At 42.6% G+C, this 21983-nt stretch overlaps 1 protein-coding gene across 1 annotated transcript; it reads left to right on the top strand.

Moving 5' to 3' along the window:
- The first annotated feature begins 16452 nt into the window (after nt 1-16452).
- LOC123045098 (YLP motif-containing protein 1) lies at nt 16453-21544 on the top strand. Its single transcript, XM_044468032.1, has 5 exons — nt 16453-16758; nt 16978-17628; nt 17999-18617; nt 18769-20110; nt 21102-21544. The coding sequence occupies exons 2-5, from the start codon at nt 17013-17015 to the stop codon at nt 21129-21131; spliced, it is 2607 nt and encodes an 868-aa protein (XP_044323967.1). The 5' UTR covers nt 16453-16758; nt 16978-17012; the 3' UTR covers nt 21132-21544.
- The last annotated feature ends 439 nt before the right edge of the window (nt 21545-21983 follow it).

Below are 21983 nucleotides of genomic sequence, written 5' to 3'. Positions count from 1 at the left end.
ATTGGGGTGGCCCTTTGTTGGCAGGGGAGGAGGCGAGGACAAAGCATCACCTGCACCATGTTGGTCAGCTTGGCGCCCGCCTTTATCATGTTGGAGACGCACTTCTGCAGTGCCTCCACCTCCGTGGAGGACCCCCGGTCAAGACCCTTCTTGGTCCACGAGGTTAGCCTCGTCGGGGGTCCAGATCTAAATTCAGGAGTCGTTGTCCAGGCTGCATCATGTGGTTCTGTGATATAGAACCACTCCTTCTGCCAGACCTTGACACTATCAATGAACATGCCTTCCGGCCACTCGACTCGGCGAGCTTGCTGATCATTGCCCCACTGCAATCCGCCTACTGGTCGTCGACTATCTTTGCCTTGATGTTGAAGACCTTCAACCATAGGCCAAAGTGCGGCTTGACTCGCAATAAAGCCTCGCAGATGACGATGAAGGTCGAGATGTGGAGGAAGGAGTTCGGGGCCAAATCATGGAAATCCATCCCGTAAAAGAACATAAGCCCCTGATGAAGGGGTGGAGCGGGAAGCCCAGTCCCCGGATGAAGTGAGGGACGAACACCACCCTCTCACCTGGTCGAGGCATGGGGATAGCCAGGCCCTCCTCTGGGGCCCGATGAGCGATGTTGGCCGAGAGGTAGCCAGCGCACTTCAGATCCTCAATGTCATCATTGGTGACATTGGAGGCCTCCCACTTTCCTTTGGCACCAGATCCGGCCATTGCTGGAGTGAGGTGATGGCTTGAAGGGATTCTCTTTGGAAGAATGGCACGGGGCGCTTGATGGCTCGTGTCTGTGTTAGTTTTTCCCCGAAGAGGAAGGGATGAGGCAGCACAAGTACGGTAGGTATTTCCCTCAGTGATGAAACCAAGGTTATCAAACCAGTAGAAGAACCAAGCAACACTATGTAAACGGTACCTGCACACAAAGACAAATACTTGCAACCCGACGCATAAGAGTGGTTGCCAATCCCTCCTGGGTAAAAAGATAGATTGATTTGTATGATTTTGGATAAATAGATCTCTCGATAAAACAAAATAAACAAAATAAAGAAAAAGTGCAGCAAGGTATTTTTGGGTTTTTAGAATTATAGATCTGAAAACAAAAGCAAATAAAAATAGATCTCGAAGCAAATATGATAAAGAATAGGCCCCGGGGCCATAGATTTCACTAGTGGCTTCTCTCGAGAAAATAGCATACGGCAGGTAAACAAATTACTGTTGGAAAATTGATAGAACTTCAAATAATTATGACAATATCCAAGCAATGATCATTATATAGGCATCACGTCCAAGATTAGTAGATCGACTCCTACCTGCATCTACTACTATTACTCCACACATCGACCGCTATCCAGCATGCATCTAGTGCATTAAGTTCATGGAGAAACGGAGTAATGCAATAAGAACGATGTCATGATGCAAACAAGATCTATTCATGTAGGAATAGACCCCATCTTGTTATCCTTAATAGCAATGATCAATACGTGTCTTGCTGCCCCTCTTGTCACTGGGAAAGAACACCGCAAGATCGAACCCATCACAAGCACCTCTTCCCATGGCAAGAAAATCGATCTAGTTGGCCTAACTAAACCAAAGATTCGAAGAAGAAATACGAGGCTATAAGTAATCATGCATATAAGAGATCAAAACTCAAATAACTTTCATGGATAGAATTGATCTGATCATAAACTCAAAGTTCATCGGATCCCAACAAACACATCACAAAAAGAGTTACATCAAATAGATCTCCAACAGACCATTGTATTGAGAATCAAAAAGAGAGAAGAAGCCATCTAGCTACTACCTACAGACCCATAGGTCTACAATAAACTACTCATGCATCATCAGAGAGGCACCAATGAGGATGATGAACCCCTCTGTAATGGTGTATAGATTAGATCTCGTGGTTCTGGAACTTGCAACGGCTGGAATTGTGTTTCGTCGACTCCCCTAGGGTTTTTGGAATATTTGGGAATTTATAGGGCGAAGAGGCGGTGCGGGAGGCCACCGAGGTGGGCACAACCCACCGGGGTGCGCCTGGGCCCCCAGGCATGCCCAGGTGGGTTGTGCCCCCCTCGGGGCACCCCTCCAGTACTTCTTTGGCCCATCTTGTGTCTTCTGGTCCAGAAAAAACTCCAAAAAGTTTCGCTATGTTTGGACTCCTTTTGGTATTGATTTTCTGCGAGTAAAAAACAAGCAAAAAACAGCAACTGGCACTGGGCACTATGTCAATAGGTTAGTCCCAAAAAATGATATAAAGTTGTTATAAAATGATTGTAAAACATCCAAGAATGATAATATAACAACATGGAACGATAAAAGTTTATAGATACGTTGGAGACGTATCAGCATCCGCAAGCTTAATTCCTGCTTGTCCTCGAGTAGGTAAATGATAAAAACAGAATTTTTGATGTGGAATGTTGCCTAACATGTTCATCACGTAATATTTTCTTTTGTAGCATGGACATATGGACTTTTATATGATTCAAAGCAATAGTCTTGTTTTGACATGAAGACTTCAATACTCAAGCATATCAACAAGCAACCAAGTCCTTCGAAATATCAACACTAAAGCAAGTTATCCCTAGCCCATCATGCTCAATAATTGATCCATTTATGAAACACACTCGCATATTAGCTACACCCAATGCTCAAGTACGATCATAGTGCCCCTTAGTTGGTGCTTTATAAGAGAAGATGGAGACTCGAATAAAAATTGCATAAAGTAAATAGAAAGGCCCTTCGCAAAGGGAAGTAGGGATTTGTAGAGGTGCCAGAGCTCAAAGCAAAACAAATGAGAGATTTTTTTTTCGGGTGGCATACTTTTCCCATCAACGAAAATGACCGAGTAATTCCCAACACTTTCCATGCTAGATATATCATAGGCGGTTCCCAAACATAAAATAAAGTTTATTCGTTTTTCCACCATTCTTTCACTTTTCATGGCTAGCCGTATCCACGGGTGCCTCCCATACCAACATTTTCCAAGGAATTTATTACTTGACAACATAAAGTAAATTTCTTTTTCATTTCGGGACTGGGCATCCCTAATACCTTTGTCGTACTCTCGTGCAATGACATGTGAATGAACACTCATCTTGAGAATAACACATCTAGCATGGAAAATATTGGCCACCCCTTGTCGCTTCATGAGCAGTACGAGCACACAAAAGGGAAATTATTTTGAAATTAGAGATGGCACATAGAAATTTGCTTAGAACGGCATGGTGGACTCATGTGGCAAATTTGATTTAAAGGGTTTTGGATGCACAAGTAGTAATCATACTTAGTACAAGTGGAGGCTAGCAAAAGATTGAGAAGCAACCAACCAAGAAATGAAAAATCTCATAAGCGAGCATTAAGCATAACTAACACCGAATAATGCACCACAAGTAGGATTTAATTTCATTGCATAACTATTGACTTTCGTGCTTGCATAGGGAATCACAAACCTTAGCACCAATATTCTTACTTAAGCATAATTACTCGTCAACATGACTCATATATCACTATCATCATATCTCAAAACTATTACAAAGAATCAAGTTTATTTTGTCCAATGATCTTCATGAAAGTTCTTATTACATCCCTCTTGAATATCTATCACTTTGGGACTAATTTCATATGTTGCTTTTGATAAGCTCAAACAAATCTAAGTGAAGAACATGAGCATAAATTTTTTTCTTCTTCTCAAAATAATATAAGTGAAGCATGAGAAAATTTCTTCAAAATTTTACTAACTCTCAAATAAATCTAAGTGAAGCATGAGAGCATTTCTTAAAAAATATTAAAGCACACCATGCTCAAAAAGATGTAAGTGAAGCACTAGAGCAATTCCATAGCTCAAAAAATTTAAGTGAAGCATATAGAGCAATTCTAACAAATCATAACATAATTTTGGCTCTCTCAAATAGGTGTATCCAGCAAGGATAGATGACACTAAAAATTAAAAGCAAAGACTCATATAATACAAGACGCTCCAAACAAAACTCATGATATGTGACGAATAAAAATATAGCTCCAAGTAAAATACTGATGGTCGTTAGAAGAAAGAGGGGATGCCACTCAGGCTATCCCCAAGCTTAGTTTCTTGTTCCTCTTTGGATAATAACTTGGGGTTCCATGGGGCATCCCCAAGCTTAGGCTCTTCTTACTCCTTATCCCTTCATCCACCGTGATCCCACCCAAAACTTGAAAACTTCAATCACACAAAACTTAACAAAAACCTTCATGAGATCCGTTAGTATAACAAAGCAAATAACCACTCTAAGTATTGTTGCAAACCAATTCATATTTTATTTTTCCATTATATCTACTATATTCCACCTTTGCTATGGCTTATACCGATGAGGACATCAATACCATTGTTACACCCACAGCCCCTGCTGCTATACATACTGGACCAATTACTAGAGCTCGCGCACGCCAACTAAATTACCAGGTACTTTCGTTTCTTGGTAATGATTCTAATGTTCGTGAGAATATGATGCTGCCTAAATTGGATACATTTGTTTTGCTTACAAATGAAGGGCCTAGCTTGGAGAAGGATGAACATTTGAGCAAGAGAAAGCATGGAGATGATGGCATGCGCAAGGGGAACAAGAACGGAGTTACCAGTGATGATTTCAGGTCTTTGAAGCCACCATAACGAGTGCATGAAGCCTTGGATGAAATATACAAGATGCCACTTCATAAATTTCGTCCAGAGGCTATTATAGGTGCTGCGTCACCTTTTTATTGGGCCAGGCCCATGTAATTTCGAAATACATTAGTATAGGCTATTTTTAGAGTCCGTATGTGTGGGGAAACAAGAGATAGGGTTGATTTCGGACCCCTCCACCAAGGGCCACGAAATTCCCCCTCTCTTCCTCCATATATACAGCCCTTAGGGCACCGTTTAGACTTTGGGTTTTGTTTAGATTAAAGTTCGCCATAGCTGCAACTTCGCGTACTTTGTTTGTATTCAATGACCAGACAAAGGCGTCACAGAACCCCACCTTGATCAATAAAGCTTTCATCTTATATTCGCAATATCCAGATTGCAATCTCAGTTTCTTGCTTGTTCTTCGTTTGCTCGCAGGAAACAGACCCTCGTGGTCAGGTTGATCATGCTCCAGCGTGGTCAATAACCTCTCGGAGTTGGTTTAGCGATTGCTAAGGCGCGACGTCCTCGCACGTTCGTAGTCGGATCGTCAAAGTCGACTTCCACCAAAGCGAAATCCATCATCTCATCGAAAGACGGGACACCTTTGCCTCTATCAAGTGGTATCAGATTTCCAGGTTGCTCGGTGAGATTTTGCATTTTTTCGTAGTTTAGATCGAGTATGTTCTTCATACCTACAGTCCATGAAAAAGCCACAAAAAAATTAGGGTTAGTTCATCATATCCGAACCAATCTGAGCCTTTGCATAATCTTTTTAGGGTTTTGCTTTGTTGAATTTGCGGTTGCATCGTCGTGTCTAGTTGCTGGTCTTAGAGTGTAGTCTTTTAGAGTTTCGAGTTCTGGTCATAAGTTGTCACGCCGCTGTCGCACCATCATCATCGCCCCTGCCATCTACCACCACCGCTTATCCGCCACCGCTTCGAATCCGTATCCATATACCACCACCGCTGCCATATACCACCACCGCTGCCATCTACCATCATATATCCACCACCAATCCGAGTTCTTGTCATATTAGGTTTGTTTTCGAGATCCATCTAGTTTCCAATTCGTGTTTCCTTGCCGGAGTAGGTTTCGGCAAAAAAAAGAGTCCGGAAACCACCCTCCGTTTAGGCCCAAAATTTTCTGAAAACGCACTTGTCGAAAAAAATTCTGGCTATCCTATTTTTAGGTGTTTCTAAGCGTATTGAGACAGTCGCTGTTATAGAAAGTTTTTTTTGACCCGTTTCCAGTTTTTGGGTCCGGGCAGTCGAAAAAAAAAATTGGTCAAAAAAATTTCGTGCCCATCCTGTCAGTTTGACCTCAGAAGAGTTTTGAGACACTCGCCATTATAGTGATTTTCGCAAAAAAAACAGCGCAAAAAAAAGGAGCGCAAAAAAAAGCGAAAAAAAATCCAGAGTGTGCTTTTCCCTTGTTTACGTGCAGCGCCGTGATTTTGTTAGTGTTCTAGGCTCGCGTCTCTAGTACAGTCTAGCCTAGGACCAGCACAGTACCGTCGTTGAGCGTTTATTCAACTTTGCATCTCTGAATTGATTATTGCTGATCCTTTTTTCCTACCATATTATAAGCTTTCCCAGCTCCACATACATCTACGTCGTGCGTTTGACTCTCCCTGGTAATCGCTCTGTCCAAGCTTTGAGAGTTTTGACTACAACGGTTGCCGATCACCACCTGCTGCTGGGTAAGAACTAGTAAGAATTTGAGATTTTCTTGACGGGTTTGTGATACACCACCACCACTTCTTAGTACTCTGTAGGATCATATTCTTGTGTGTTTCTATTTGCTGCTAACCATGGTAGGATCACAAGCCGATGAGACTGATTGGGAGAACCTGACGAACAAACAGCTACATGATAAATTTCAGCAAATGATGAGTGGACAGGTGCAAGATGTGCTAAACAGATTTGACGAGGCCATGGAGAAGATAGATGGCATTGAGAAGACGTTTGAAACAAAGCTTGATAGCAAGTTTAATGAATTGCTCACGCGTTTTCCACCACCACCGCCGGCTGCACCTATCGCACCTCTGCAACAACAACAACAACGCCTCCTTCCGAATCAGTATGGACGAGCGAAGCGTGTTCCTATTGAGGATGGCCAAACTTTTGGTGCTGCTGTTCCTGTTGTTGATGCTTCTTTGGCTCGTGCTACTGCTGCTGCTGGTACCCAGGAGGAGGATGAGTATGCGGGCGATTATGAGGATGAGGTTGATCAAAATCCGAACTACGTGCAGCCACCAGCACCACCACCAGCAGGCCGACCTCAGGTATATATTCGTAATGGTAGGCCTGCACCACCACCTCAGGTATGAGATGATGTCCATATTCCTAAACTGAAATTGAATATTCCACCATTTGAGGGTAGATATGTTCCTGATATATATCTTACTTGGGAGTTAGAAACTGAACAACGTTTTACATGTTTACAATATCCCGAGGAGAGACGGGTTGCTACTGTTGTTTGTGCTTTCACTAGTTTTGCATGTGTCTGGTGGTCTGAACATTGTAGATTATATCCTATTCCAACTACTTGGGCTGCTTTGAAAACTGCTATGCGTACGCGTTGGGTTCCACCATATTATCAACGTGAATTGCTTAAAAAATTGCAGCGTTTAAGACAAGGAAAAATTCTGTAGAAGAATATTATTAGGAATTACAAACTGGCATGATTCGATGTGGTATTGTTGAGGAGAATGAAGCTATGCTTGCACGTTTTCTGGGTGGATTAAATAAAGAGATTCAGACCATTCTAGACTATAAGAAGTATACTAATATCACTCATTTATTCCATCTTGCTTGTAAAGCTGAACGTGAAGTGCAGGATCGACAAGCATTGGTGCGAACTAACTTTTCTGCAGGCCGACTTTCATCATGGACATCGTGTGCATCTTCTACTTCAACTGCACCAGCACCTCAATCAGGTGCCTCCTCCAGCCATGATACAAGAAAACAGGCACAACCACCATTATCTGCCAAGAGCGCACCTGCCGGGCCTGCACAGAGTTCTTCTTCTTCCATGGCATCAACAGGGCACACAAGTGATATTATTTGTCGTCGTTGTAAGGGAGGAGGTCATTATGCGAGAGAATGCAAATCTCCGCGTGTGATGATTGCTACCGAGGGTGCTGGATATGAGTCCGCTAGTGACTATGATGAGGAGACTTTGGCTCTTATTACACATGAAGAACATGGTGGAGATGATTCTGATCATGAGACGCAATACATGGCTCCTGAAGACGCTGACAGGTATGAATGTTTAGTTGCTCAACGTGTTTTGAGTGTGCAGGTCACACAAGCTGAGCAAAATCAGAGGCACAATTTGTTCCATACCAAGGGAGTTGTGAAGGAACGTTCTATGCGCGTCATAATAGACGGAGGGAGCTGCAACAACTTGGCTAGCATGGAGATGGTGGAGAAGCTTTCTCTCACCACAAGACCACATCCACATCCTTACTACATCCAATGGTTCAACAACAGCGGCAAGGTTAAGGTAACATGTACTGTTCGTGTGCATTTTAGTATCTCTACATATGCTGATTATGTTGATTATGATGTGGTACCTATGCAAACATGTTCCTTATTACTTGGTAGACCATGGCAATTTGATAAAAATTCTGTACACCATGGTAGAAACAATCACTATACTCTTGTTCATAAGGATAAAAATATTACTTTGCTTCCTATGACTCCTGATTCCATTTTGAAAGATGATATTAATAGAGCTAATAAAGCAAAACAGGAGAAGAATAAGAGTGAAAATCAGATTGTGGCAAAAGAATTTGAGCAACAAATGAAGCCTAATAATAAACCATCTAGTGTTGCTTCTGAAATTAAATTGAAAAGTGCATGTTTATTTGCCACCAAATCTGATATTGATGAGCTAGATTTCAGCAAATCTATTTGCTATGCTTTTGTGTGCAAAGAGGCATTATTTTCATTCGAGGACGTGCCTTCCTCTTTGCCTCCTGCTGTCACTAACATTTTGCAGGAGTTCGCTGACGTCTTTCCACAAGACGTGCCACCGGGATTACTGCCTATTCGAGGGATTGAGCATCAGATTGACTTAATACCCGGTGCTTCACTGCCAAACCATGCACCATACTGTACCAATCCAGAGGAGACGAAGGAGATTATGCGTCAAGTACAAGAGCTTCTCGACAAAGGTTATATACGTGAATCCCTTAGTCCTTGTGTTGTTCCTATTATTCTAGTTCTGAAAAAGGATGGTACATCACGTATGTGTGTTGATTGTAGAGGCATTAATAATATTATTGTTCGTTATCGCCATCCTATTCCTAGGCTAGATGATGTGCTTGATGAATTGAGTGGCTCTACAATATTCTCCAAAGTTGATTTGCGTAGTGGATACCATCAAATTTGTATGAAATTGGGAGATGAATGAAAAACAGCATTTAAAACTAAGTTTGGATTATATGAGTGGTTAGTCATGCCTTTTGGGTTAACTAATGCACCCAGTACTTTCATGAGATTAATGAACGAAGTTTTACGTGCTTTCATTGGACGATTTGTGGTAGTTTACTTTGATGACATATTGATTTATAGTAGATCTTTGGAAGAATATTTGGAACATTTACGTGCTGTTTTTATTGCTCTACGTGATGCACGTTTGTTTGGTAACCTTGGGAAGTGCACCTTTTGCACCGACCGAGTATCTTTTCTTGGCTATGTTGTTATTCCACAGGGAATTGAAGTTGATAAAGCCAAGATTGAAGCTATTGAGAGTTGGCCGCAGCCCAAAACGGTCACACAAGTGAGGAGTTTTCTTGGCCTCGCTGGATTCTATAGGCGTTTTGTGAGAGATTTCAGCACCATTGCTGTACCTCTCAATGAGCTTACAAAGAAAGATGTGCCTTTTCTTTGGGGTACCGCACAGGAAGAAGCCTTCACGGTATTGAAAGATAAGTTGACACATGCTCCTTTACTCCAACTTCCTGATTTTAATAAGACTTTTGAGCTTGAATGTGATGCTAGTGGAATTGGATTAGGAGGTGTGTTATTACAAGATGGCAAACCTGTTGCATACTTTTCTGAAAAATTGAGTGGGCCTAGTCTGAATTATTCTACTTATGATAAAGAATTATATGCTCTTGTTCGGACTTTAGAAACATGGCAACATTATTTATGGCCCAAAGAATTTGTTACACATTCTGATCATGAATCTTTGAAACATATTAAAAGTCAAGCTAAACTGAATCGTAGACATGCTAAATGGGTTGAATTCATTGAGACTTTCCCTTATGTCATTAAACACAAGAAGGGAAAAGAAAATGTTATTGCTGATGCATTGTCTCATCGCTATACTATGCTTTCACAACTTGACTTCAAAATATTTGGTTTGGAGACCATCAAAGATCAATATGTGCATGATGCTGATTTTAAAGATGTAATGCAGAATTGTAAAGAAGGAAGAATGTGGAACAAGTTTGTCGTTAACGATGGATTTGTGTTTCGTGCTAACAAGCTATGCATTCCAGCTAGCTTCGTTCGTCTTTTGTTGTTGCAGGAGGCGCATGGAGGAGGATTAATGGGACACTTTTGTGTGAAGAAGATGGAGGACGTACTTGCTACACATTTCTTTTGGCCAAAGATGAGACGGGATGTTGAGCGTTTTATTGCTCGCTGCACTACATGTCAAAAAGCTAAGTCACGACTCAATCCTCATGGTTTATATATGCCTTTGCCTGTACCTAGTGTTCCTTGGGAGGATATATCTATGGACTTTGTTTTAGGTTTACCTCGAACAAAGAAGGGGAGGGATAGCATATTTGTTGTCGTGGATAGATTCTCGAAAATGGCACACTTTATACCATGTCATAAAAGCGATGATGCTGTTAATGTTGCTGATTTGTTCTTTCGTGAAATTATTCGCTTGCATGGTGTGCCAAATACTATTGTTTCAGATCGTGATACTAAATTTCTTAGCCACTTTTGGAGATGTTTATGGGATAAGTTGGGGACTAAACTGCTTTTTAGTACTACTTGTCACCCCCAAACTGATCGCCAAACTGAAGTAGTCAATAGAACATTGTCTACTATGCTTAGGGTTGTTTTGAAGAGTAATAAGAAAATGTGGGAGGAATGCTTGCCTCATATTGAATTTGCTTATAATCGTTCATTGCATTCTACTACTAAGATGTGCCCTTTTGAAGTTGTGTATGGTTTCCTACCTCGTGCACCTATTGATTTGTTGCCTCTTCCATCTTCGGAGAAGGTTAATTTTGATGCTAAACAACGTGCTAAATTGGTTTTAAAAATGCATGAGTTAACTAAGGAAAACATTGAGCGTATGAATGCTAAATATAAACTTGCTGGAGATAAGGGTAGAAAACATGTTGTGTTTGCACCTGAAGATCTTGTTTGGTTACATTTGCGTAAAGATAGATTTCCTGATTTGCGCAAATCAAAGCTAATGCCACGTGCTGATGGTCCCTTTAAGGTGTTAGAGAAAATAAATGATAATGCATACAAACTTGAGCTGCCTGCAGATTTTGGGGTTAATCCCACTTTTAACATTGCAGATTTGAAGCCTTATTTGGGTGAGGAAGATGAGCTTCCGTCGAGGACGACTTCATTTCAAGAAGGGGAGGATGATGAGGACATCAATACCATTGTTACACCCACAACCCCTGCTGCTATACATACTGGACCAATTACTAGAGCTCGCGCACGCCAACTAAATTACCAGGTACTTTCGTTTCTTGGTAATGATTCTAATGTTCATGAGAATATGATGCTGCCTAAATTGGATACATTTGTTTTGCTTACAAATGAAGGGCCTAGCTTGGAGAAGGATGAACATTTGAGCAAGAGAAAGCATGGAGATGATGGCATGCGCAAGGGGGACAAGAACGGAGTTACGAGTGATGATTTCAGGTCTTTGAAGCCACCATAACGAGTGCATGAAGCCTTGGACGAAATATACAAGATGCCAGTTCATAAATTTCGTCCAGAGGCTATTATAGGTGCTGCGTCACCTTTTTATTGGGCCAGGCCCATGTAATTTCGAAATACATTAGTATAGGCTATTTTTAGAGTCCGTATGTGTGGGGAAACAAGAGATAGGGTTGATTTCGGACCCCTCCACCAAGGGCCACGAAATTCCCCCTCTCTTCCTCCATATATACAGCCCTTAGGGCACCGTTTAGACTTTGGGTTTTGTTTAGATTAAAGTTCGTCATAGCTGCAACTTCGCGTACTTCGTTTGTGTTCAACGACCAGACAAAGGCGTCACAGAACCCCACCTTGATCAATAAAGCTTTCATCTTATATTCGCAATATCCAGATTGCAATCTCAGTTTCTTGCTTGTTCTTCGTTTGCTCGCAGGAAACAGACCCTCGTGGTCAGGTTGATCGTGCTCCGGCGTGGTCAATAACCTCTCGGAGTTGGTTTAGCGATTGCTAAGGCGCGACGTCCTCGCACGTTCGTAGTCGGATCGTCAAAGTCGACTTCCACCAAAGCAAAATCCATCATCTCATCGAAAGACGGGACACCTTTGCCTCTATCATATACCCCCCGACAAAGTCCATAGATTCATCAAAATAAGCACACAACATAAAGAAAACAGAATCTGTCAGAAACAGAATAGTCTGTAGCAATCTAAAAACTTTGTATACATGTGTAACTTCAAAAATTCTGAAAAATTAGGACAACGTGGGCAATTTGTATATCAATATTGTGTACAAAAATCAGGAATTTATTGCACTTCTGTGATTTTTAATAATTCCGTGGCTGGCGCACAAAGTTTATATTTTCCAACAAGATCAAAGCAACTATCACCCAACATGATCCCAAAGGCTTTGCTTGGCACAAACACTAATTAAAACATAAAAAACACAATCATAACACTAGCATAATTGTGCAAACACTCAAGAACAAAAAGAAAAAGGCAAAAATAAAATTTATTCATTGGGTTGTCTCCCAACAAGCACTATCGTTTTATGCCCCTAGCTAGGCATAAAGCATAGATTCAAGTGTTATCATCTTTGGTTTTAGATCCATAGGATGACCTCATGATTGATTCATATGGTGGCTTAATTCCTGTTCTAGGGAAGTGTTCCATACCTTTTCTTAGTGGAAACTGAAATTTAATATCGCCTTCTTTCGTATCAATCACGACATCTATAATGCGTAAAAATGGCCTACCAAGTATAATTGGACAAGCCGGATTGCAATAAATATCAAGAACAATAAAAATCTATAGGCACATAATTCCTATTTACAAGAATAAGAATATCATTAATTCTTCCCATAGGCTTTTTAATTGTAGAATCTACTAAGTGCAAATTAAGAGAACATTCTTCAATACCGGTAAGATCAATCACATAACATAAAGATTTCGGAATTGTGGAAACACATAAGGCAAAACAGTCATAATTTTTAATCTTGACTTTGATAGTAGGTTCCCATTCATCATGTAATTATCTAGGAATTGAGATCTCTAATTCCATTTTTTCTTCCAAAGCTTTCATCATGGCATCTACGATATGTTTAGTAAAAGCTTTATTTTGTTCATAGGCATGAGGTGAATTAATCATGGATTGCAATAAAGAAATACAATCAATCAAAGTGCAATTATCATAATTAAAGTCTTTATAATCCAAAAGAGTGGGCACATCACTAGTTCAAGTTTTGACCTCTCCAAACCCACTTTTATCAATTTTCTCAACAAGATTTTCACCCTCCGAATTATTGGGAGCCTTCTAGCTAAAGTTGACTCTCTTCCAAACCCACTTTTACTATTATCACAAGCATATTCATCATGATGTTTAAATAAATTTTCGAGATCATAAGAATCATCATCACCCTAATCATGATCATTGCAATAAGTAGTGGATATAGCAAAACAAGCATCCCCAAGCTTGGGGTTTTGCATATCACTAACACAATTGACATTAATAGAATTTATAATAACATTCTTGCAATCATGCTTTTCATTCAAGGAGCTATCATGAATCACTTTACAAATTTCTTCGTTTAACACTTCATCACAATTTTCAGATTCATAAATCTCAAGCAAAACTTCATAAAGATAATCTAGTGAACTCAATTCACTAGCAATTGGTTCATCATAATTAGATCTCTTGAAAAAATTAGCAAGTGGATGATGATCCATATCAATAGATTTTTAGCAAGCAAAGATGCAAGCAAATAGAAGGCACATGGCAACACAAGCAAACATAGCAAACAAGAGATCTAACGAGAAAAAAGGAAAACAAAAAGGAGGCGAATAAAATGACAAATTTTTGTGAAGTGGGGGAGATGAAAACGAGAGGAAAATGGCAAATAATGTAAATTGCAAGGAGATGAGATTTGTGATTAGGAACCCGATAGATGTTGATGATGTCTCCCCGGCAACAACGCCAGAAATCCTTTCTAGATGGCTCATGTCCGCGTCAGTTTTTCTCCGAAGAGGAAGGGATGATGCATCACAACTACAGTAGGTATTTCCCTCAGTGATGAAACCAAGGTTATCGAACCAGTAGGAGAACCAAGCAAAACTATGTAAACGGTACCTGCACACAAAGAACAAATACTTACAACCCGATGCGTAAGAGGGGTTGTCAATCCCTCTTGGGTAAAAAGATAGATTGATTTGTATGATTTTGGATAAATAGATCTCTCGATAGAACACAATAAATTAAATAAATAAAAGGTGCAACAAGGTATTTTTGGGTTTTTAGAATTATAGATCTGAAAACAAAAGCAAATAAAAATAGATCTTGAAGCAAATATGATAAAGAATAGACCCAAGGGTTGTGCCCCCCTCGGGGCACCCCTCTGGTACTTCTTTGGCCCATCTCGTGTCTTTTGGTCCAGAAAAAATCTCCAAAAAGTTTCGCTGCGTTTGGACTCCGTTTGGTATTGATTTCCTGTTGAGTGAAAAAGCAAAAAACAGCAACTGGCACTGGGCACTATGTCAATAGGCTAGTCCTAAAAATGATATAAAGTTGTTATAAAATGATTGTAAAACATCCAAGAATTATAATATAACAACATGGAACAATAAAAAGTTATAGATACGTTGGAGACGTATCAGCGTTGGAGCTCCGAAGATTGGGAAAGTGGTGGCGAGAGGAAGGAGAAGGCGTACACCGATAGTGGTGGTTGTTCCCCTTTTATATGCTGCCAAAATACCAAAGGTCCTTTAACTGTGCCGTAGGTCTCTCCACTTCCCCATATACTCGTAACATTATGCGCGAGTGGGATGATCGAAATCATTGATCATATCCCCAAAAAGCGGGGCACGATCCGCACCTAAGACGTGCCGATGAAGGGGCTGGCTTGAACCGCGCATCAAGTACTCACAACGGTTCGGTGTTTATGACCGGACGTGACCCTTCGCCGAAAGTTATCAGGCGAAGGCACTGTTCACACTTGAGAGGTTGGCCTTCGAGGCTAAGTAAGATCGACAATCTGGATTCCGGATACTACTTAATGGAGTGCGTGACCGATACTTGACCAGATGGTTTTTGTGGAGATTCAACCGAGGAAGATTATTCCGAACACAGGGGGAGAGAAGAACTCGCCCGCAAGCCGAAGACTGCAAATTCAGGAATTACAAGATGCCGGCGTTGGAGCCTAGTTCGGAGGCTACTGAGGGAGTCCTGGACTAGGGGGTCCTCGGGCCGCCGACCTACTTCTGATGGACCGGCGGGTGGCCCGCGATATGACTACTACGAGACCGAACTACAAGGCGACTCCGTATCCGGACAGGAAACCCTCAAAGTCTTTGTGTGTCCTCCAAGTCAAGATGGAAGATTCAACATGTTTATTTCCCTTGTTGTAACAGACCATGTGTAAACCTAGTACCCCTGGTGTCTATATAAATAAGAGGGTTTGGTCTGTAGAGGCTAGAACAACATCCATCATCCTACTAGCCTAGGGTTTAGTTTAACTGATCTCGTGGTAGATCGACTCTATAACCATCCTATACACTTCAATATAATTGAGCATGACGTAGGGTTTTACCTCTTAGAGAGGGTCCGTACCTGGGTAAACATTGTGTCCTTCGTCTCCTGTTCCCCATTAGTCCAAGATCCACAGCTCGGGACCCCCTACCCGAGATCCGTCGGTTTTGACACCGACAACATGCTCCACTCGCGAGCTGGTTCGCGCGGTGCTGCGAGGGCTGCATGCGTATGCTGCCAACTGAGCCACCTAGGGAGACAATGGCTGGTGCGTGATGACACTGGCGATGCGACCTGTGGTGCACCGAGCTTCCCCCTGTCTGTGAGCATAGCTACAATCGACCATGTCAGAGTCGCAACTGGCAAGGGGCAGAGCTGCAATAGGCCAAGATAAAGCTGCAACTGACAACGACACTGCTACAATCATCGACGACGATACTGTGAGTGGTGTGTGATGGGGGACGAGCGATGGTGATGCGACGGTGTTGCTCCATGTGACGAAGGGCGCGACGAGCTACACCGGCGAGTCGAGTTGCTGCAATGGGCGACGGGCAATGCTACAATGAGCCACCTACCGCGACAACAGTGCAAGGGCTGTGACGATGAGGACGAGTTGCAACGAGCGGCGAGGATGACGACCTGCGACCGATGGGGAGGGCGGCAAGCAACGACCGACGACGAGGGCGGTGGCCGGGAAGGACAACCGGCAGGAGACAGAAAACACGTTGTTTGTTTGTGAAGGGTGGCTACGCGTGCTGGATTGGGGTAGAAAGTGATTGTACTGCCGGGACATCGTGATGGAACGGACAGGAGGCGACCGATCCTGGGTTAGGATCGGTTGACCTACGCCGTTTATCGGCCTTACGCAAAAGCCTTTTGAACCTTGAACAGAGCACGAACTTGCTGAGAACCACACCCGTACGATCGCCAAGCCGACCTGACCGACCTGAGCCCATCCACCCAACCCAGCCCGAGCCGGTTCGTTCTCCCCAATCCATCCGCTCCCACTCCCAACCTCGCCGGTCGCATCCGACCCCGCCGCGCGCCGCCGGCCCCGCCCGTTCGTCCGAGGTCAGAAGCCAACCGCCGGCGACTGCCGCCCGTCGCGAACCCTCGACGACCCCCCCGGAGATTTCGCTTCGATTCCAACTCGAACCCAGCTCGCGGGAGGTAATTTCCGAGCCCCCCTCCGCGCATTCATCGACTCCCGGTTCGTGGTTGCTACGGTCGTTTCGATCCTTGCATGATTCGATCTAGGGTTAGTGGTTCGCGGAATGGGGGTGCTTCTGGTGGGTTAATCGCGTTGTTGGGTGTTTGATTGTTCCCCATCTCCTGTTCGATTAGTTCGTTTTGTGGAGTAATAACCAGCAGCTCTCTACTATTTTGCAGGAGGTTCCTTCAAGGGTTTGGACTCCGAGCCGGGGATGTACGGACATGGAGGGGGCTTTAATCCACACTTCCGTCATGCCGCACCACCGCCGCCTCCGCCGCTGTCGCAGCAACCGCTGCCGCCTCCACCGCCTCGACCACAAGCTGGGGTGACGGCTGGCTTCCTTCAGCAGTCACTACCACCGCCACCGCCGTTGGCGCAGTACCCGCAGACCCCTGCAATGCGTCCACCGCCTGGGCAGTACCAGCATGGCATGCTGCCACATCAGAATCAGGCCTATCCCTATGCCCATCTCGGTCAGATGCACCACATGCCAATGCTCCCACATCAGAGGGGTTTTGGGCATATGCAAATGCCTGGGCCGCCGCAAGCCATGTATCAGCCCCCTCCGCAGTATCCCATGCCAGTGCCTCTCCCTCCACCACCACCGCGGCCACCAAGCATTGCTCCAGATAACCTGCCACCTCCACCCCCGCCACCATCTTCTCCCCCTCTCATGCCTCCGTCACCACCAGCTGCTCCAGCAACTGCAGAGTCATGTGCAGAGACAGAAGGAAAGGAAGGTGCCACAGATGGTGGTCATGAAGGCAAAAGTGAGAAAGAAGCAACTGAATTAATTGTATCTGATGACTCGGATATGGATATGGGTGGTGAGTGGATCCTCCTCACTCTCCACATTGTGTATATCGTAGCATTCCTTTTTTGCGGGGTTGTATCATAACATTCAGCTTGGCACATCTTATGGTGCAAGTTGTTAATTACTCTGTGGGTTTATTTGGTATCCTGCCCATTTTACCTGATAGTGGTCCAGTATGTTCTCTTCTTCTTCTGTACAGTTCTATGATCATCAACCTTGTCCATCTGCATAGCAATCTATATGATGGCTAACTATCAATATATCTATGTCCTTCTCTACCAATGTACCACTACTAAGACTTCTGGATTGATATGACACAGCATTCAGCTTCATTCTTGAGCTAGTTTATTTCTGTAAATTTACTTTCTGAAGTTAAATTTCAGGAGATGAGGACTCACCATCAAGGGTTCATCTGAGCGTTGTCAATTCTTCGCCTGCTGCTGCTGAATGCTCTGGAGATAATAATACTGTTAATGTGCCAAAGGCTGTTAATGACATGTCCAACCTTGGCAGTGATTTGGCACCTGGCAGCAGTGGGAAGGCTAAAACTGGAAATGTGTCTGTCGAAGCTGGGAGCCAGTTGCACTTAATACAACAAGATTATGCCTCAGATGATAGCGAGGACGAGGAGGAGCATACTCGTGCTTCCAGCAACCCTCTGCTGCCTGAAGATAATGAGCCGAATCAATCAAGTGATATAAACACTGAAATTGGTCATCAGCAGGTTACTTATGCAGAGGAAAATGTGAATGCGGCTCCTTGCCTTCAGCAGAATTATGAGCCTAGAATGCATCAGCTTAAGGATGAGAGAAGCCCAATAAATCACAACTCAGATGAGCCGGGGCAGCCAGTCACAGAAAGTTTAAGTGGCAGTGAGTCTGCTGGAAGGCAACATAGTGAAAGGCATGGGAGGATCCAGACAAAACGAATTCGTAGCCAGTCACCTATAGCAAGGAGGAGCTGTAGCCCTTCCGGAGAGAACAAGCACAGTCCATCCCAAAGGTACCTGACCTTGTATCACTCACTAAAAAATGCATCTGCTTATCTCCATAAATTGGAAGCCTTTTTTCGCCTCTAATTCGTTTTACATGCCATCTAGTTTATTATTAGGGCCCCTTCTGGATTTCTAACAACACGTTTTTTCTTCTTTCAGTTCATCACATGAAAGGCAAACCAGGTCACCACTTGCTAAGCGGGCTAATCTTCATCAGAGCAAATCACCACACCATGTGAGTTTGCTACCAGGACAACCACCAGTTGCAAGTTCAGAACCCCACATGCAGTTTCAGCCAAATGCTATGGCACCATCAAATGATTTCCTGCAGAATCAGATAAGAACCTATCCTGCACCAGATCTTTCTCATCCTAGGCCATTGGATTTCCATCCTCATGCTCCCCAGCCAGCTCTTCCTTCTCAACAGCAGCCTGCTGCCTTCCACAATGATGAGTTTAAAAGCCCCTTTTCCCTCGACAATGCACCAGTTCTTCTTCCAGATGGACGACCAGAATTTTCTGCTGGTGTAGGCCTATCTTATTCAAGTCATCAATCTTCATATAACCAGCAACAGCCTCCTCCTGGCAGTTTGGCTTCAGGAGCTAACATAGCTTACCCATCTTTCCAGATATTTCCATCAAATCTGCCAGGAAGTAGTGACTTGGGTCCTGTACCTATATCTGACATTGTTCTGCCTAAATCGTCTATCAAGCCACACTACAACCCATTTGCATCTACCTTTGAAACAGATCCGACTCTTGATATTAGTCCTATTCAAAGTCCAAATGCAGTTGAGTCTGCTTCAGCAAAAGCAGTAGAGCTCATGAATACAACTAGTCCTTTTGGTCAGTCTGTTCCTGGATCTGGAACTCGTTTCAACGAAAGTTCTGCAGAAGTTGTGCCCAGTCGGCAGAAACAACCTTGTCCTGGCTTTACTCCTATGGGTCCCTATGATCCACTTCTGGATAGTATTGAACCCTCAAGCAATTCAATCAACAAGATGGATCTTGGTCAAGAGGCGAATCTGAGTGCCACTGGTAGTCGCAATGCATCAAAACTTGTGAACATAGAAGTGGAGAGTAAAAATATGCATGGACTCGGGCTTGTTGCCGAATCAGAAGTTGTAGAACTTGGAGAGGTGGCAGCAGATACTGAAACAGGTGTGGTGGAGAATGTAAGTCCTGAGCCCTTAGGTGCTAAAGACTGGAGCTCAGATATTCCTGGTGATATCGACAATGACCAGTCATTGGATGTAAGTAAGAAGAGTAAGGACTCCAGATCAATGAAGCTTTTTAAGGTTGCTATTGCAGATTTCGTTAAAGAAGTTCTTAAGCCATCATGGAGGCAGGGAAACATGAGCAGAGAGGCTTTCAAAATGATTGTTAAGAAAACAGTTGATAAGGTCTCTAGTTCGGTTCCTGGCAATCATATACCGAAAACACCAGCCAAGATTAGACAGTATGTCCAGTCTTCTCAAAGGAAAGTGACCAAACTAGTAATGGTATGTCTGCACTGCTACCAGCATACTGGTTATGTACTGAATCTGCCAATACTCTTTCTGGCCATATGTTTACTTTACAGTTTCCAGTATTTACCATGCTGTAGTATACGGTCATCTTACATGGTTGTTTAAATATCTAAACACCCATGGAAAATATGCTATGCCACTTATAGTGTGAAACGCAACATATGTTCTTGTCTTCATGCTATTCAGTTCTTAAACTATGATTTTGTAAATGGAGATTTCGAGAATTCTTTGGTAATTGGGTATGAATTTAGCATCATGTAATTCTAGTTTGCACTGTTATGTTTGGGAGGCTGGGATTCATCTTAAGTTTTGTATGCTTAAATTAGATAAATAACAACCTGGAGGCAAGTAAGTTTTATTTATTAAACCGTTTATATTGAATTGTTGCAATGTTTTGACAAGAAGGAACAGTTGGAAGGCTATAGTTTTCAACAGTTTGCTGATGCTTTGTCTAATTTTTACCGAAAAAGGCTTTCGCCCCGCTTTATAGATAAAGCAGACCGCCAAAGGACATACAACCACACCAAGTCCACACACACACACCCAAGTACCACAACAAAGTCATAAGGTTCTGCTTTGTCTAATTGGCTGAGATGTTGAGTTTATTTAGGATGAATAAAGGCATTGTTGTGCACCTTTTGTTCTTCCAGCGTTCTTATTCTGGTTGCTGGTTTCAGTTTTAGGTTTTGGTTACTTTAGTTTCCAGATTGTGTAGGCTTCTTATGGCAATGAAGCTTTGCAGTCTGTTACAGTAGTAAATTTGTTTTATCTATTAATATGTTTCAGCAGGGAACCCCCTTACTGTTTTCCGAGAAAAAAGTGAACAAATTGGAAAAGCAGCTAGGCATGGGTGCACATAATTCTAAGTTTTACATATATATAGCGTTTCCCACGCTCTTTACTTGTGTCCAGCATAATTATGTTTGGATATGTATGTACCAATCGATTTATTTCATTTCTTCAGGGTTATGTTGACAAGTATGTGAAGTTATAGTTGCATCCTTAAATTGGACTGGGCCAATCAGAAGAGACTTCCTTTGCAGTTGTAAAACTTGTGAAGAATACTGATTCAGGTGGCAAGCCGTGTATTTCTTGGAACATCTATTTGCATGAGAAAGTCCTTTAGCAAGAAGGTATTCTTGTAAGTACTGAGGGAACGTCTGTATTAGAATCACGTGTTTAAACATCAGTTCCATATTCGGTTAAGTTGCTGCCTAGTCCTGTTCTGTTGGTTGTAAAGCACTTTGTTGATATTTCTTTCCCTTTCCACCCAACACAGGGTAAGTGATAGGTCTGATAGCAGGATGATGTATTTTTCCTTGAGCTGGTTTCTCTAGAACATTCATTTTTGTAGTAATACTTAAGTGTGGACCAAGCCGTCATGCTTACCTTCATCAGATGATCTTACATGTTCTGGGTGCTGATAGTCTAGATTTAGTTTTTAAGATCAAGTACAAAAGGAACTGGTGGAAAGATTAAGCTTAAGTCCGAGCAATCAGAAGTGTTTCGTTTTGGGGGTCATGTTATTTTCTCAGGAGCTCAAGCCATGGTCTGGTCGAATTCACTTGGAGAAAATTAGCTAGCAAAGGTTTTGTAGTATCAAGCCTTTATTTAGATAGATATAGGGAAATACTCCCTCCGTTCTTTTTTATAAGACGTTTCAGACAGCTGAGATTGAACTGTTTTGGGCACTGTCTGAAATGTCTACAACGTCTTATAAAAGTGAACAGAGGAAGTAACTTATTTGCATTTATTGGTCTGTGTGGGGTGACCCTCCCTGAAGTTGATCTATTTGTTGGATTGAGCTATGCTTTCAAATATAAGAAGAGGATAATGGACTATATCT

The sequence above is a fragment of the Triticum aestivum genome, chromosome 2B, assembly GCF_018294505.1.
Source record: "Triticum aestivum cultivar Chinese Spring chromosome 2B, IWGSC CS RefSeq v2.1, whole genome shotgun sequence".
NCBI classification, from domain to species: domain Eukaryota; kingdom Viridiplantae; phylum Streptophyta; class Magnoliopsida; order Poales; family Poaceae; genus Triticum; species Triticum aestivum.
This window is presented reverse-complemented; position numbering and strand designations above follow the sequence as displayed.

Coding starts and splice junctions, on each gene's coding strand:
- LOC123045098 (XM_044468032.1), top strand. CDS start 17,013: ATGTACGGACATGGAGGGGGCTTTAATCCACACTTCCGTCATGCCGCA. Junction 17,629..17,998: donor CTCGGATATGGATATGGGTG/GTGAGTGGATCC, acceptor GTTAAATTTCAG/GAGATGAGGACTCACCATCA. Junction 20,111..21,101: donor AAGTGACCAAACTAGTAATG/GTATGTCTGCAC, acceptor TCATTTCTTCAG/GGTTATGTTGACAAGTATGT.